The following is a 13,688-nucleotide window of genomic DNA, read 5'->3' on the forward strand; positions in this document are numbered from 1 at the left end:
TGACTATAAAAATAAGTACTTTATTAAAAAACGGGATTCTCAAGGGGAGGGGCTTCCAGGTGCGTCACTGGGCCGCACTGTTGGGTGTCGGTGCATCTGTGGGGACTTGGGGCCGAAAGAATCTGTCCAGGACTTGCTGGCCTGGGCTGGGCTTCTTCCGGCGGGAGGGAGTGGACACCTGGGATCTTTTGGGACGCTGTTTGGAAGCCAAAGAAGGCACTGAGGGGACAGTGACGAATATTCTGCTTTCACCTCTACTTCCACGCCACTGATCTAGCTCAGACTCTGGCCTGAAAGCTTCCAACCTATTTCCAGAATCTGCCTCTTCCATCAGCTCTCTAAACGGCAGTCCAAGGTAATCTTCCTCAAATATAAGTCTGACTCCTCTCGCCACCTAAAATGCTCAGTGGGCTGGTGTCCGTGCCCGGCCGACTGCTCCAGCTAGATGCTCGGAGTTCCTCACCCATGCCGACTGCACTGGGTCCACCATTACTTACACTACTTTTCATTGATTTGTTCATCCTCACCCTTTTCCACTGAGTTTTAATCCTCACCTGAGGATATTTTTTTCCATTGATTTTCAGAGGGAGAGAGAGAGAGAACGTTGAATGGTTGTCTCCCGCACAGGCCCGACTGGGGCGGGGATCAAACCTGTAACCCAGGTACATGCCGCCCTTGACCAGAACCCTTCAGTGCTCGAGCCAAGATCTAACCCCCGAGCAACACAAACCAGGGCTAAACTATTCCTGGGCCCGGAAGAACATCCTTATTGCTGATTCCCTTCCCAAACCCGGAGAAAACGATTCATTTCTAGGATCCACATTACCTGCCACTTCTTTGAAGCAGCCTTCCCCTGACCCTTTCCTCCCGGCAGAACGGAGAGCTCTCCACCTCACACCCCACAAAGCCTGGCACAAACATTTCCCGCATCTGACACCACTGTCCCCCCGTCATTTCCTCTTGTCCCCTCTCCACCTGGGTCCTTCTCTCTAAGGCCTCTAGGTCGCTCCTCGCCGCCTGGTGAAACGCGGGGGGGACAATGTTCACCCTACGGTGTCACTTAGCTCACTGAGAAGCTGTGGGTTCAGTGCGAGGGAGAGAGATGGCTGGGCGAGGGCCAGGGGACTCACCTTGCAGGTCCCCGCCTGCTGGCCTTCATACACGCGGAACACCTAGCCAAGAAGAGAGGGGGGCGTGCGGGGCTGGCACCTTCCTCCAAAGAGCCAGAACCCTGTCCTCCTCTGTTTCTATGGTAATGGGTTCATGCAGAACATGTAGAAAGCACAACAAAGACAATAAAGACAGTGCCTTTTTCATGGCGGTGGAGACGGCTGCGGTGTGAAACTCCTCCCGGGTCAGCCAGCGCGCGCCGGGAGCCGTGCCTGTCACTGGGGCCCGCCCCTCCAGGGCCAGGCCGTACACTTGGTAGGTCAGCCTGATGTGAGAGAAGGTGTGGACCACCTGGGGGAGGACCCAGGGGCTGAAACAGGCCCGTGGGTGCGGCTGAAAAAGCCACCCCTTTTGGCCCCCTCGCTGCTCATTTACCTGCCCCAGGTGGTGCAGGTGGGTGGCGGGGAGGGGCCCAGCCCAGTTCTGCAGCTCCTGCAGCAGGGCCTTGTGCTGATGCCGTCCCGAGGGATCCACACTCACAGAGGGGAACTCCCACAGCCCTGCCAGCAGACCTGAGACAGCGGGCAGCAGGTGAGTTAGGCCTTTGCTGTTGACTCCTCCATCTCTCCCCTTTTGCTCACACCACAGCCCTCCACCCCCAGGATCCAGGTACCTGAGCTGGGCCTCTGCACCAGCAGAACCCGGGCCCCCCCGGGGGCCCTGCGCTGCTCCAGAACGCAGATGGCAGAGCACTCCTCGCGGGGGCGCTTACGGCTGGCCTTCCTGGGGAAGTTGGCCACTCCCAGGCTCTGGTCCCAGGGCGCTGTGGGAGGCGCGCACAGCTGGCACTGCCCGGTGCCGGGAGCTGGGAACAGAAATCCCCAAGCCCCACTCAGGCCACGTGGGCTTAAGTGCCAGGCCCAGAGAGCAGGGGTTGGCCCAGCTCTGCAGAATCTAACTCAGGTTGTAGGATGAGCTAGAAGGAGGCTTCCCAGGCAGCTCAGTGACGGTGCAGGGAAGGGCTGGGGCTAGAACCAGCACTCACCACACTCCTCCACGTCCGGACTGCCTGGCAGGCTCTGTGAGGCTGGCAGCTGCTCCCGCTCCACCTGACAGGCACAGGGAAGGAAGTCACGGGGCACGGGGCACCCCCGAGGACCTCGCTGCCCCTTCCCCAGATGGCTCACCCTCCGGCGTGCCCGGCACAGGCTCTGCACAGGGCACTGGCTGCACTGTGGGTGTTGCGGGGTGCACACCATGGCCCCCAGCTCCATGGCTGCTTGGTTAAAGTCTCCGGGCCGGGCTGGGTCTACCAGCTGCTGAGCCAGGCTCCTACCAGGAGGGAACATTTCTGTGAGGCAAAGGTCCTTTGGAGGCCCCCTCCCCAGTGCCCTGCATCACCCCCATATCCTACCAGAGCTGCTGGGAGACGAAGGTGTTGCTGGGATCAGCACCAATGCCTCGGACGCGGCACAGCACCCGCACCACGTTTCCATCTACCACCCCGGTCACCTGACGCACAGGAGCGCAGGAGTCAGCTGGGCTGGGAGGAAGGGGGTTTGCACAAAACGAGGGTGGACTACGGGCTCACCTGGCCAAAGGCAATGGAGGCGACGGCCCCCGCTGTGTACCGCCCCACGCCCGGCAGCAGCCGCTGCAGGGTCTCCGCGGTGCGCGGCACCTGGCCCCCGAGCTCCTCCACCACCTGGTGGGGGTGCGAGAGGCTCGAGGTCAGGAGACATCTGAGGGCCTGGGGACCCCACCCTCCCTGCCATCCCTCACCTTCTGGGCTCCCTCCTGCAGCCGCCGGCCTCGGGAGTAGTACCCCAGGCCGGCCCAGAGCTGGTTCACTTCCTGTGGGTGGGGTCAGAGGTCAGAGAAATCAGCACTCCGTCCTCCGTGGTCCTCCTTTCCCCCTCCCCTAGGGCGGGTCTCACCTCCAGGGAAGCGCTGGCCAGGTCCTGCAGTGTTGGCCACTTCTATAGCCAGAAGACAGGCACAAATAGAGAGGTGGAGGGTGAGGGGGGTCCAGGAGGCCTTTCCCCACCCCCAGCCCAAAGCCAGGCTCTCATCTGGGGTCCGGCCCGTCACCCGCCCCTTCGTTCCCTGACGTCACCTGCATCCATCTGGTATAATAGTTGATCACCGTGGCAACCTGGGTCTGCTGCAGCATGACCTCTGAGACCCATACTGGGGAGGAGGGGTGGGTGTGAGGACACTGCGGACCTGCCCTGCTCCTGGCCCAGAGCCCCGATTCCCATCTGAGGGGGTCCAGGCAAAAAAGCAGCTCTGTTCCCAGGAGATGTACTCACCCGCATACGCCCGCCTGTCCAGGTCCGCCTCCCCCTCTGCCTGCCAAGGCAATCCCAGACGGGGAGTTAGTGTGGAGGGGGCTGGGCACTAGCCTCCCGCCCCGTCCCTGTCCCTCGCCTGCCTACCCGCCTTCTCCAGGGGAGGTCCCGCTTCTTTAGGTCATACCAGCTCAGCAGGCTCTCCCGGAAGGCTGTGACCTCGGCTGTATCTCCGAACTGATGGTACGGGGAGACAGAAGCCTGCAATGCCACCTCCTCCTGACGCCTGGCCTGGCCTGCTGGGGGCTCAGGAAACTCAGGAGTTGTGCACCAGGGATCTGGGACGCTACCAGCCTGGGTGCAGTCTGCTTCCACTGAGGGCTCCCCCTACCCTTGACCTGCAGTCAGTCCAAAGTTATCTAGCTGTGAGTAGCCCTGGCCAAGTCTCTAGCCTTAATCTTCCCAGAGTGGTACTGCTGGCTCCCTTTTCTCTGGGTCAAAATGAAAACCCAACAGTTTCAGCCAAGCATAACAAACCTGTGCAGGGACTTCCCATTCACAGAACACTTTCAGGCAGATCAACTCATTTGATCCTGTGAAAGCCACGTGAGGAAGAAAATGCACAGGCTACTGCTCCGTGTCACCGGCAAGAAAGCAGCCATTCAGAGCAATTATCCCAAAATCACATTGCAAAGTCAGAATTAGTCCCTGCAGGCTCGAATCTGCCCCCTTTCAGAGCCAGTGAGACCAGCCCATGAGTTTTTTACTAGGTCCAAGCTCCTCACCACCAGGGGGAGAAGGGCTGGCCTGGCTGCTGTTGAGGGCACGTTTCTTTTTTTCCTCCCGGCTGGATGTCTGCTTCCTGGGACGACTTCCTCCAGCTGCTCGTGGCTTCTTCATGACGATCTAGAACACAAAGGCCCAGCCAAAGCAGTCAGTCAAAATTCGGCTGAATCTTGGGGCCCTGTAGGGTGTGGAGCCACCTCCTTCCTTACACCATTCACATGGGGTCTAGTTTTTCTCAACAACTCTGAGAAAAGAGCTGAACTCACTGGCTCAATTCCTGGTCAGGTCACAGGCCCAGGTTAGGCTGTGGGCTCTATCCTCAGGAGGGGTATACGGGAGCCAGTAGGGGGCATGCAGGAGGCAGCTATTCGATGGTTCTATCTCCCTCTCCCTTCCTCTCTGAAAAATCAATAAAAACATTTTCTAAAACAAACAACTCTCTAGATGCTCATGGGCTTGCTCTTGACTGGCTGTGGCACTGAGGTATGACCGATAGGGCTGAGCGTCTCCAGATGGCCCAAGAGGGACCAGCAGTATAGTCCTGGAGACGTACACAAAGTAAGAGGCCAGGGCTGGGCTGGGTCAAGGACCAAAAGCTTCCTGTGCGGGAGCACCTGTGCATACCTGATGCTTACTGTGACCATGTGTGTGGACAGGGGTTCTTTAGCTGTGTCCAGGAGCACGGCAGTGGGTAGGAGGTTTACCTGCTTAGAGATGCAGCACATTGACAATGAAGCAGTCTTTAATAGTCATCTAGTCCAAACCTTCATTCTGTAGAAAGGAGAAACCAAGGATCAGAAAGGAGAAAAGAGTTGCCTGAGAGCAGATGTCAAATCAGGGAGGGGGGAGAGAGATGAGCTATTTTCATGCCTAATCTCTGTGATCTAGATCATGACCATTAGCAAAGATAAAATGCATCTGGTTGATCATTTCTCCCTTGTAGCTTCCTTTTTCTAACAGTTTCATATACACCAGACCCTGTCAGTGGTTCTCAACCTTTCTAATGCTGCAACCCTTTAATACAGTTCCTCATGTTGTGGTGACCCCCAAGCATACAATTATTTTTGTTGCTACTTCATAACTGTAATTTTGCTACTTCTAATGAATCGTAATGTAAATGTCTGTGTTTTCCGATGGTCTTAGGCAACCCTGCTAATGGTTCTCAACCTGGAATCTCCAGGGCCCCATTTGCCTCATCACCTAGATCACTGTGCTCCAGCCATGTTTGCCTGAAATAGATGCTTCAACCCACCAAGTGTCTGTCTACTTTGAGGCCTGACCCAATCTGTTACTTGGACAGCTCTTCTCCTATGCTCTACCTGACATCTACTCATTCTTCAGGCCTTGACTTAACAGTCCACATCAGGTCCCCCCAGTCCTACCCTCTTGTGTATTTCTCCATTATTGCCCTTACACCAATTGCAATTACACTTTTTTTTTTTTTGCTTCTTTAATCAGTGTCCACTTCCCCAACTTGACTGTAAAACTCTATGAGAGCAAATCCTGGGTTTCTTTTGGTGACTGTTGTATCCTCTGAACTGAGCACAGTGCTAGGTAAATTGTATACAGTAAATACTTGTTAATTCCTGGGATGGAAGTATTTTCCTTTTTTTTTTTTTTTAAGTGTAGGAGAAATCCAAACAATTCTGAATAATGAGAAAAAGATTCAGTAGAAAAGTTGAAAATGAACAAGAAACAGTGAGTAACCACGGAGAAAGCGCTGAGTCCTTGCTGGGCTGAGAGGATGGGAACTGCAGCTCCAGGGAAAGCGCGGTGCCTCTGGTGGGCACACCTCCTCGCTCACAGCAGCAGGAGTCATGTCCAACCACCTTGGATCCCCTGTACCTCCAAGTTGCTTACAGTGTGTCCCTTCCTCGTCGTCCCTCCTGCTGGAGCCTAATTCAAGTCATTCTTGCCACCAGCCTGGGTTATTTCAGAAGCTCCCCTGCGAGTGGATCGCTCTAACCCCTCTGCAGCCTCGGCTCGAGTCCTCCTCCCCGCCTTTCACTTTCTGGAACGCAGTGAATTCCATCCTCGCAGGGACCTCGCCCTTCCCCAGCACAGACATCTTTCCCCCACATTCCCCGGTCTTTGTCTAACTCCTCCGGCTGCTTTAGGCTTAGCTCTGGCAGCGCCACCTCCTCTGGGGACACCCACCCCTACCCCGGAGCCGTGTCCCCGAAGATCACTCCCACGTCCCCACAGCACGTACACGAAGAATTACCTCCCACGTTCTCACGTGTCCGGCTACCCACGGTCCCGGGGGCGTGGCTCCGGCCAATCCGGGCGGCGAGCTCCACCGTGACAGCCAATAGGATCCCAGGACGCTCCGAACCCGCTGCGCGCCAGACCCCGGAGGTCTGAACGGAACTCCCGCCGCTCAGCGACTTCCGGAGGCCAGAGCCTGCCCCTACCCTCGAACGCGTTAGTCGCGCCTGGAGACAAAGCGGAAGTCCTGCCGTTTCTTGCCACCGACTAGTCAGGCAAGGGCCGCGCGGTGTCATGGCAGGCGACAGTGACGATGGCGCAGCTCCGGCGATCTCTGACAGTGAGTGGCTTTTCAGGGGCCGACTGAAAAGCCCGTGCGCCCTGGGGGAGGGGAAGGCCTCTGGCTCATAGTTCTAGAAACCGACCTCAAGTTTCGGAGGACTAACTTCTCCCTTCTTAACTAGCCGCGAGGAGACTACAAGTCCCAGTGTGCACCGCGGCTCGGGCTGCGCAAGCCTGGAGTGCTAAGAGCACAGTGAGGATCGTGGGCGGGCATGTCGGGAAATGTAGTCTGGAACTCATTTCTCTTAAGTGGGGCAGGTTGGGAGTTGTGGTCCAAAGGAAGTGGGATGTATTGGGAAGCCAGGTGTAGGGCATTATCTCTGGGGCCTAATTAGTAGTGGTTCCGGGGATTGTGGCTGCGAGGGCACCAAGGGAACCGTAGTATGGAGCCTGATGGGATATTAAAGGAGCTGAACTCCTGAAGCTGTAACAAATAGTTGCTGCAGGACATGGGAAAAGGGAACCTCACAGATCATCTAGTCCAGTGGTCGGCAAACTCATTAGTCAACAGAGCCAAAAATCAACAGTACAATAATTGAAATTTATTTTGAGAGCCAAAAACGGACTTCTGCGCACGGGCCACGAAGTTTCAGACGCACTGTACGTGCACGCCCGCACGTGGTATTTTGTGGAAGAGCCACACTCAAGGGGCCAAAGAGCCGCATGTGGCTCGTGAGCCGCAGTTTGCTGACCACCGATCTTGTCCATACTTCTACAGATAGTGATGCTGAGGGAGAAGTGATTTTCCCAAAGTCTAACTTAAGTCCCTTGAAGACCCAGGCTTTTTCTCCTCAAATTAAGGGCATTATTTACTTCAAAGTCTGTGTGTAGAGCATGCTAATATAAAGGCTTAAGGGAGAAAGCTGCCATTTCTTGCCATCATGGCCTAGCTCCCTGTCTCCCTTACCTGATCATTAACTTCCATTATTCTGTTCTCCTTACCCCCAGATAGTGTCAGCAAAAGCACGAAACCTGGGGAAGAGCCGGTAGTCCAGGTTCCAGTGCTGGATGTGCAAAGTGACAACTTTAAGGAGATGTGGCCGTCCCTTCTGCTGGCCATAAAGACAGCTAGCTTCGTGGCTGTAGACACGGTGAGGGTTGAGGAACTAGGAGTGCAGGTGATTGTGAAAGGGCTTGTGTTGGGGACCTAATTCAGCTCTCCCTTTAACCACCCTTAGGAACTGAGTGGGCTTGGGGACAGGAAGAGTTTGCTGAACCAGTAAGTATAATCTGTGATCTCTTTAGTTCCAACCCTGACGAGGGGCAGTGGGGGCAAACCTTAGGAGTGGAAGTCATCCTGGGTGGTTTGGGCCCTTCATGAGGCTTACTCCTAGCCACAGCCACCCCAAACCCAACCCCAAGGTGCGTCGAAGAACGATATAAGGCCATATGTCATGCTGCCAGGACCCGTTCTATCCTCTCCCTGGGCCTCGCCTGCTTCAAGCAGCAGCCAGACAAGGTATGTGCTGATTTCATTCCCTTTCCAGGTAAAAGGAGGGTAGACATCCTGGGGAACATTATGTGTAAGGTTCTTCTGTTGTTTTTTAGATGTTTTTATTGATTTGAGAGAGGAAGGGAGAGGCAGAGATCGAAACATGAATGATGAGAAGCATTGATCAGCTGTCTCATGCATACCCCCTATTGGGGATCAAGCCCAAAACTGGGAATTGAACCATGAACCTTTGTTTCATGGGTCCATGCTCAACCAGTGGGCCACTCTGGCTGGGCACATGTGAGGTTTTGATGTAGCGAATCCTCCTCCTCTCCCAGGGTGAACACTCATACCTGACCCAGGTGTTCAATCTGACCCTGCTGTGCGTGGAAGAGTATGTCATAGAACCAAAGTCTGTGCAGTTCCTGGTACAGCATGGCTTCAACTTCAACAGGCAGTATGCCCAGGGTATCCCGTACCATAAGGGCAACGACAAGGTAGGTCTCCAGCCTTGAGGCTGCCTCTTCTGTGATTTCATCTTCTTCCTACCACAGGCTGGATATACGGGAGGACCTGCTTCTTAGGCAGTCAGTAGTGACAGGGCTGGGGAAATAAGACCAATATGTGGGTGGAGAGCATTGGGTTAGGTGCGGAGGGAGCGCTTTCCAGGTGGGAGAGCTCGGGATAAATATATTGTGAAAGAGGGTATGGGCTCAGCCCTCCTCGGTGACCCCTTTCTCTCCCACCAGGGCGATGAGAGCCAGAGCCAGTCAGTGAGGACACTGTTCCTGGAGCTGATCCGGGCCCGCCGGCCCCTGATACTGCATAATGGTCTCATAGACTTGGTGTTCCTGTACCAGAATTTCTATGCACATCTGCCCGAGACCTTGGGATCCTTCACCGCTGACCTGTGTGAAATGTTCCCAGCTGGCATTTATGATACCAAATATGCTGCCGAGTTTCATGCCCGCTTTGTGGCCTCCTACCTAGAATATGCCTTCCGGAAATGGTAAGGGACTGGTTGAGGGGAAGCGGTGGGGCCTGGTATAAACCTATTTTATACTTATTGAGCACCTATCATGTGCCAGGCACTGTTTTAGTGCTGAGGATTCAGCAATGAACAAAACCGATAAAAAAAACCCTGTTCGCATGAAGCTTATATGCTAGTGGACCAATACCCTCTTGCGCTATTCCAGTGAGCGGGAAAATGGAAAGCAGCGGGCAGCTGGCAGCCCACACCTTATCCTGGAGTTCTGCAACTATCCTTCTAGCATGAAGGCCCATGTAGACTACCGCTGCTGTATGCCCCCTGCAGCCCACCGTCCTCATACCACCATCATCTGTGATAACTTCTCGGTGAGAACTCCCACCCGTTTCCTGGGGGAGGGAAGGTTCTGAGACCTGGAACCCCTCTCTAAGCCTCTTTCCTGCCCCTAGGCCTACGGCTGGTGCCCCTTGGGGTCCCAGTGTCCTCGGTCCCATGATATTGACCTTATCATTGACACGGATGAAACTGCCACAAAGGATAAGCGGCGACGGCGGCGACGTAAGGAAAAACGACGGAGGGCTTTGTTGGGTCTGTCTGGGAAACAGCCTGGGGAAGCCGAGGATGGTCCTCCCACTAAGCAGGTCTGTGGGGATGGCGTCCAGGCTGAGGAAACGGAGCTGGAGGTGGCTGAGGATGAGGCTAGCAACCAGCCTGCCTCTGAGCAAGATCACAAAAATGACTTGGAGATGGGACTTACAGCAACAAAGCCTGAAACAGCTGACACGGCTGCCTCAGAAGCACCAGAGAGTCAGGCCAGCCCTAACCCAGTGCCGGGAGGTGGACTGCATCGGGCTGGTTTTGATGCCTTTATGACAGGCTATGTGATGGCTTACATGGGAGTAAGCCAAGAACCTCAGCCCGGTAGCTCTGGACTCTGGCTCCCTGAATGCCACAACAAGGTGTACCTGAGTGGCAAATCTGTGCCCCTCACGGTGGCCAAGAGCCAGTTCTCCCGTTCCTCCAAAGCCCACAACCAGAAGATGAAGTTGGCTTGGGGCAGCAGCTGACCTAACTTCTGCTGAGCACCCAGAGCCCAAGAAGAGAAGCTGAGGGTAGAGCAGAGGGTCCCTCGAGCCTACGAATGTCCTCTTCCCAACGACTCCGGAGTTGGGGAGGAAGGCTCCTCACAGAGACACTGCTGCATCGCTCTGGACTGCCTCTACCCCCGAGGCTGAGGAGCAATGGTACAAGTAAGAAGGCTGACCAGCACCTGTAGTAACCAACTTTATTTTTAAGTCTGGGAGTGTCTTGGGAAAGTTTTACCAAAAAAATCAGCAGAAACACGTTATGAAAATGTATGACCAGCTTTATCTTTAGTTATTTCTTATTGCGGCTCTATAAAGACTGTTCCCGTAACTCCAGCCATAGCAGGGAAGGAAGAAAATCAGTCCATGTATAAACCGTTTAACCAATTGGGTGTATTCCATGTTGAAAAATACATGGAGCAGGCCCTAGGGCCTACAGAACCAGCCCCACTCCCAACCACGAGGTTAAAAGTCTTGTAAGGCAGAACATTAAAACTCCCTTCATAAATAGGAAGGTAGGTTAATGAACTGGAAAAGGTCTTTGAATAGGTTAGCTAAAAGCCATGACCACCGCGCTGCCTTGTCCTCTCCATTGCATAGAAATGTAGTGACGTGGTCTGACTGTGCAGTAAGTGCAAACAGCAATTATTCAAGTGTCTTAGTCATTCTGGCAAGAAGCACCCCAGTCTTCAGGTCTGAGATAGCCATGCCTTCTTCGTCCTCCTGGTCAGCTCCGGGTTCCATCCAGTAGTTTGTATGTCCCAGGGAAGGGTGACAGACAGACCTGGGGTGGAGGAAGAACCTGGGGTAATAGCTGTCTGCCAGCTCCAACTAGAACTAGGAGTCTTCTGGTCTTGTCTGCAGAAAAATGCCTTGGGGGTCAGCTGGGAGCCAGAGCTCCTTGCAGGATTTCAGAGGCTTGGAATCAGCTGTTGGCCCCAAAAAGGAAGGCTTCTCCCTGCTGCCTCCCCTCTCACAGTCACTGGGCACTTGGAGCACCAAAATTGAGCCTGACTTGGCCTAGCCTGCCTGCTCTGTGGGCTTCAGGGAAGAGTCCAGACTGTGCACCGAGGGGGCCCTGTGGCTTCAGCTGAAGGTCCATCCCCAAGGTGTGGCAAGGATTAACCCCTCAACCACCCTGCTCTCCTCCGGGTTTTCAGGCCCATGATTGAGACAGAGAAGGGGACTGGAGCCAAGTCTCTTGGCCTTCCTTACACCTCCATCTCCTCAGAGGCACCTGTAAGGCAGGGACTGGCCCCCTGTGGCCTGGGCCCAAAACCGTTCTCTTCCTGGGAGCTGGAGCAGTCCATGGCTTCAGGGGCTGGAGCAGCTGGTAGGGCAGATGCTCGGAATGGCGGGATCTCTCTTACTTTGTACTTGAGACTACTGAGACGTGGGGGCCCATCAGACAGGGATTCTTCTCGGCCTACAAATGGACAGGCCTCTTGATGCAAGAACTCTGGTGAACCAGGCAAAGAATGCCACCGGCGAGCAGGTGGGACCAGGGGTTCCTGCCAGTCAGCCATAGGCAAAGTTCCAGGCCCTGGTGCATCCAGGTCAAATACCAGGGAAATAACAGACTTGCTGGGCAGGTCAAAGAACTTGACCTTGCCACCCTTGAGGTCCTGGCGAGCACTGAAAGGGTTGATTTTGGGGGTGCTGGCAGCACCGCCTCGTGACTGGTAGTAGGGGTCCAAGACGTTCACTGTATGTGGGGGATTATGGGAGAAGATGTCTGACTGGCTTCAAGACAGCCAGATAGTACGTCTTGGGCATGGGGACTTGGGAGGGATCTTCTCATCTAGTGAGCTCAGTCGCTTCATCCCAGAGCCTTTCTCCAGGAGTCCTGAAGAACAGTACATCAAGTCAGGATTACTGCACTGGTCATAACAAACAGAAGCACTACACAAAGTGTTTTTACTCGGGAAAACAAAGTAGGTACTGTTGTCCTTATTTCACCAGTGAGAAAACAGACTGAAAGAAGGAAGGCAGTATGCCAAATCACAACTCTTGGAGTTCAGTATTTTCCCATTGTCCCCCACCCTGCACCTTTCGTTTGGACACAGGATCCTGCTATCACAGCCCTACAGGGGCAGATTCCATCCACAGCCCTAATGTCTTACCCTCAGTGGTGGGCTGCAGCTCTTCCTCCTGTAGGTGGTTCAGAATTTCCTCCAAGTTCTTCCCAGTCTCCACAAAGGATGGGCGCAGTTTGGGGTCCATCTGTAGTTATTCACAGCAGCCATTAGCCCTGCCCTCCTACCTTCCACCCACAAGGAGAGCATTTTAGTCTGATTCTAGCATTTTTTAAGACTCAGATGTGCAGCTAAGAGACCTTTTCTGAAGCTGCAGACCCTCAGGATGATTCTCAGAGCTAAAGTTAAGGAAGATGCTGCCATCTAATATCCTTCCCTGTCTCAGCAACCTTTCTGTGCCTTATCTTTTTCTTTTTTCTTTTTAATCTATTTTACTGATTTTTTACAGAGAGGAAGGGAAAGAGATAGAGAGCTAGGAACGTCAATGAGAGAGGGACATCGACCAGTCGCCTCTTGCACACCCCCTACCGGGGATGTGCCTGCAACCGATGTACATGCCCTTGACCGGAATCGAACCTGGGACTCTTCAGTCCGAAGACCGACGCTCTACCACTGAGCCAAACCGGTTCGGCATCTGGGCCTTATCTTTTTTTTGGCACAGAACCCGCCTAAAGGTTATGTTCACATTGGTTTGTTCTTAAGTTCTGCTGCTAATGTGTTTCTCGAAGTTACCTAGACAAAGCCCAGGTATTCCTTGGTCATAACAGGTAAGTCCAGCCTCAGAGCTGTATAAAATGAAACCTAACAAGAGCCTTTCCCATTAGCTTTAGGACCAGCTGGATCCATGGTCTAAAACCTGACCAGAGCTCCACTAAGGCGAGGGGTGGTGGGTCTACCCTGCAGGCTGAGGAGCAGGTAGTACAAAGCAATTTTCCTTTATTTGGACCAGTGCTGTGGAGAGGCTGGCAGGCCTCCAGAGGAGGAGCCATGAGCATTTGTCACTCCATGAAAATGAGGCCCCTCATGAGGCTAATTAGGCTCTTTCTACAGTTCTAACCAGGCGAACCCAGCCCCTGACCAAAGCCGGGGGCAAGAGGAGACACTCACATTACAGCAGTTGAAGGTAAGCTGCAAAAAGTCTGGGGGACAGTCTCCCACCATGTGCTGGAAAGTGTCATAGTCCAGCCCGAAGTTCTGTGAATGGGTGTAGTGGGGAGGGAACAGAGGACATGGGTAGATAGGTCATTAATCCCTCCATCCATCCTGGCTTGCTCAGAAGGAGAGGCTGGGAATTGCCCCTAAGAACTAGCCACACATACTAAGTTCCAGCAACTCCACCCCAAGAACAAAATGGTTCCACAGCCTCAAAAGCAGCCCCACCCCAGTGGCACTGATCCCCATGCCTGCAGC

General features: G+C 54.2%; 3 protein-coding genes and 1 pseudogene across 15 annotated transcripts in view; 2 read left to right on the forward strand and 2 right to left on the reverse strand.

Annotated features, from left to right (window-relative positions):
- On the reverse strand, positions 1–6,691 carry MUTYH (mutY DNA glycosylase). 13 transcript variants are annotated; one of them, XM_045584770.1, is made up of 17 exons: positions 6,412–6,542; positions 4,892–4,958; positions 4,190–4,307; positions 3,549–3,700; positions 3,423–3,462; positions 3,227–3,300; positions 3,048–3,089; positions 2,893–2,964; positions 2,702–2,815; positions 2,525–2,622; positions 2,298–2,442; positions 2,156–2,219; positions 1,784–1,975; positions 1,546–1,682; positions 1,309–1,461; positions 1,131–1,172; positions 1–196 (listed from the first exon to the last, which is right to left on the reverse strand). In XM_045584770.1, the coding sequence occupies exons 2-17, from the start codon at positions 4,910–4,912 to the stop codon at positions 65–67; spliced, it is 1,596 nt and encodes a 531-aa protein (XP_045440726.1). In that variant the 5' UTR covers positions 4,913–4,958; positions 6,412–6,542; the 3' UTR covers positions 1–64. The 13 variants fall into 13 exon arrangements, with proteins under 13 accessions (XP_045440726.1, XP_045440722.1, XP_045440727.1 ...); XM_045584766.1 differs by having other exon boundaries at positions 3,549–3,697; positions 4,187–4,307; XM_045584771.1 differs by having other exon boundaries at positions 3,549–3,697; positions 4,187–4,307; positions 4,812–4,958; positions 6,412–6,483.
- Positions 2,970–13,688, forward strand: part of LOC118724823 — a 25,418-nt pseudogene continuing 14,699 nt past the window's right edge.
- On the forward strand, positions 6,604–11,815 carry TOE1 (target of EGR1, exonuclease). Its single transcript, XM_036447898.2, has 8 exons — positions 6,604–6,735; positions 7,686–7,828; positions 7,916–7,956; positions 8,100–8,196; positions 8,508–8,666; positions 8,919–9,178; positions 9,366–9,525; positions 9,607–11,815. The coding sequence occupies exons 1-8, from the start codon at positions 6,690–6,692 to the stop codon at positions 10,222–10,224; spliced, it is 1,524 nt and encodes a 507-aa protein (XP_036303791.1). The 5' UTR covers positions 6,604–6,689; the 3' UTR covers positions 10,225–11,815.
- TESK2 (testis associated actin remodelling kinase 2) overlaps positions 10,429–13,688 on the reverse strand; it is a 115,618-nt gene continuing 112,358 nt past the window's right edge. The window contains 3 exon segments of the mRNA XM_036447897.2: positions 10,429–12,088; positions 12,366–12,465; positions 13,386–13,472. Of these exon segments, the coding sequence (XP_036303790.1) occupies positions 11,454–12,088; positions 12,366–12,465; positions 13,386–13,472 (822 nt within the window). The 3' untranslated portion in view covers positions 10,429–11,453.

This window comes from Pipistrellus kuhlii, unplaced genomic scaffold, assembly GCF_014108245.1.
Source record: "Pipistrellus kuhlii isolate mPipKuh1 unplaced genomic scaffold, mPipKuh1.p scaffold_m20_p_2, whole genome shotgun sequence".
Classification (NCBI taxonomy): domain Eukaryota; kingdom Metazoa; phylum Chordata; class Mammalia; order Chiroptera; family Vespertilionidae; genus Pipistrellus; species Pipistrellus kuhlii.

Excerpts from the sequence above, each read along its gene's own strand:
- MUTYH (XM_045584765.1), bottom strand. The coding sequence starts at position 6,691 with ATGACACCGCGCGGCCCTTGCCTGACTAGTCGGTGGCAAGAAACGGCA. Across the intron at positions 3,301-3,422 it reads GGACAGGCGGGCGTATGCGG|TATGGGTCTCAGAGGTCATG; the intron begins GTGAGTACATCT and ends CCTCCTCCCCAG. Across the intron at positions 197-1,130 it reads AGCAGGCGGGGACCTGCAAG|CGTCCCAAAAGATCCCAGGT; the intron begins GTGAGTCCCCTG and ends GCTTCCAAACAG.
- TOE1 (XM_036447898.2), top strand. The coding sequence starts at position 6,690 with ATGGCAGGCGACAGTGACGATGGCGCAGCTCCGGCGATCTCTGACA. Across the intron at positions 8,667-8,918 it reads ACCATAAGGGCAACGACAAG|GGCGATGAGAGCCAGAGCCA; the intron begins GTAGGTCTCCAG and ends CTCTCCCACCAG. Across the intron at positions 9,179-9,365 it reads GAATATGCCTTCCGGAAATG|TGAGCGGGAAAATGGAAAGC; the intron begins GTAAGGGACTGG and ends GCGCTATTCCAG.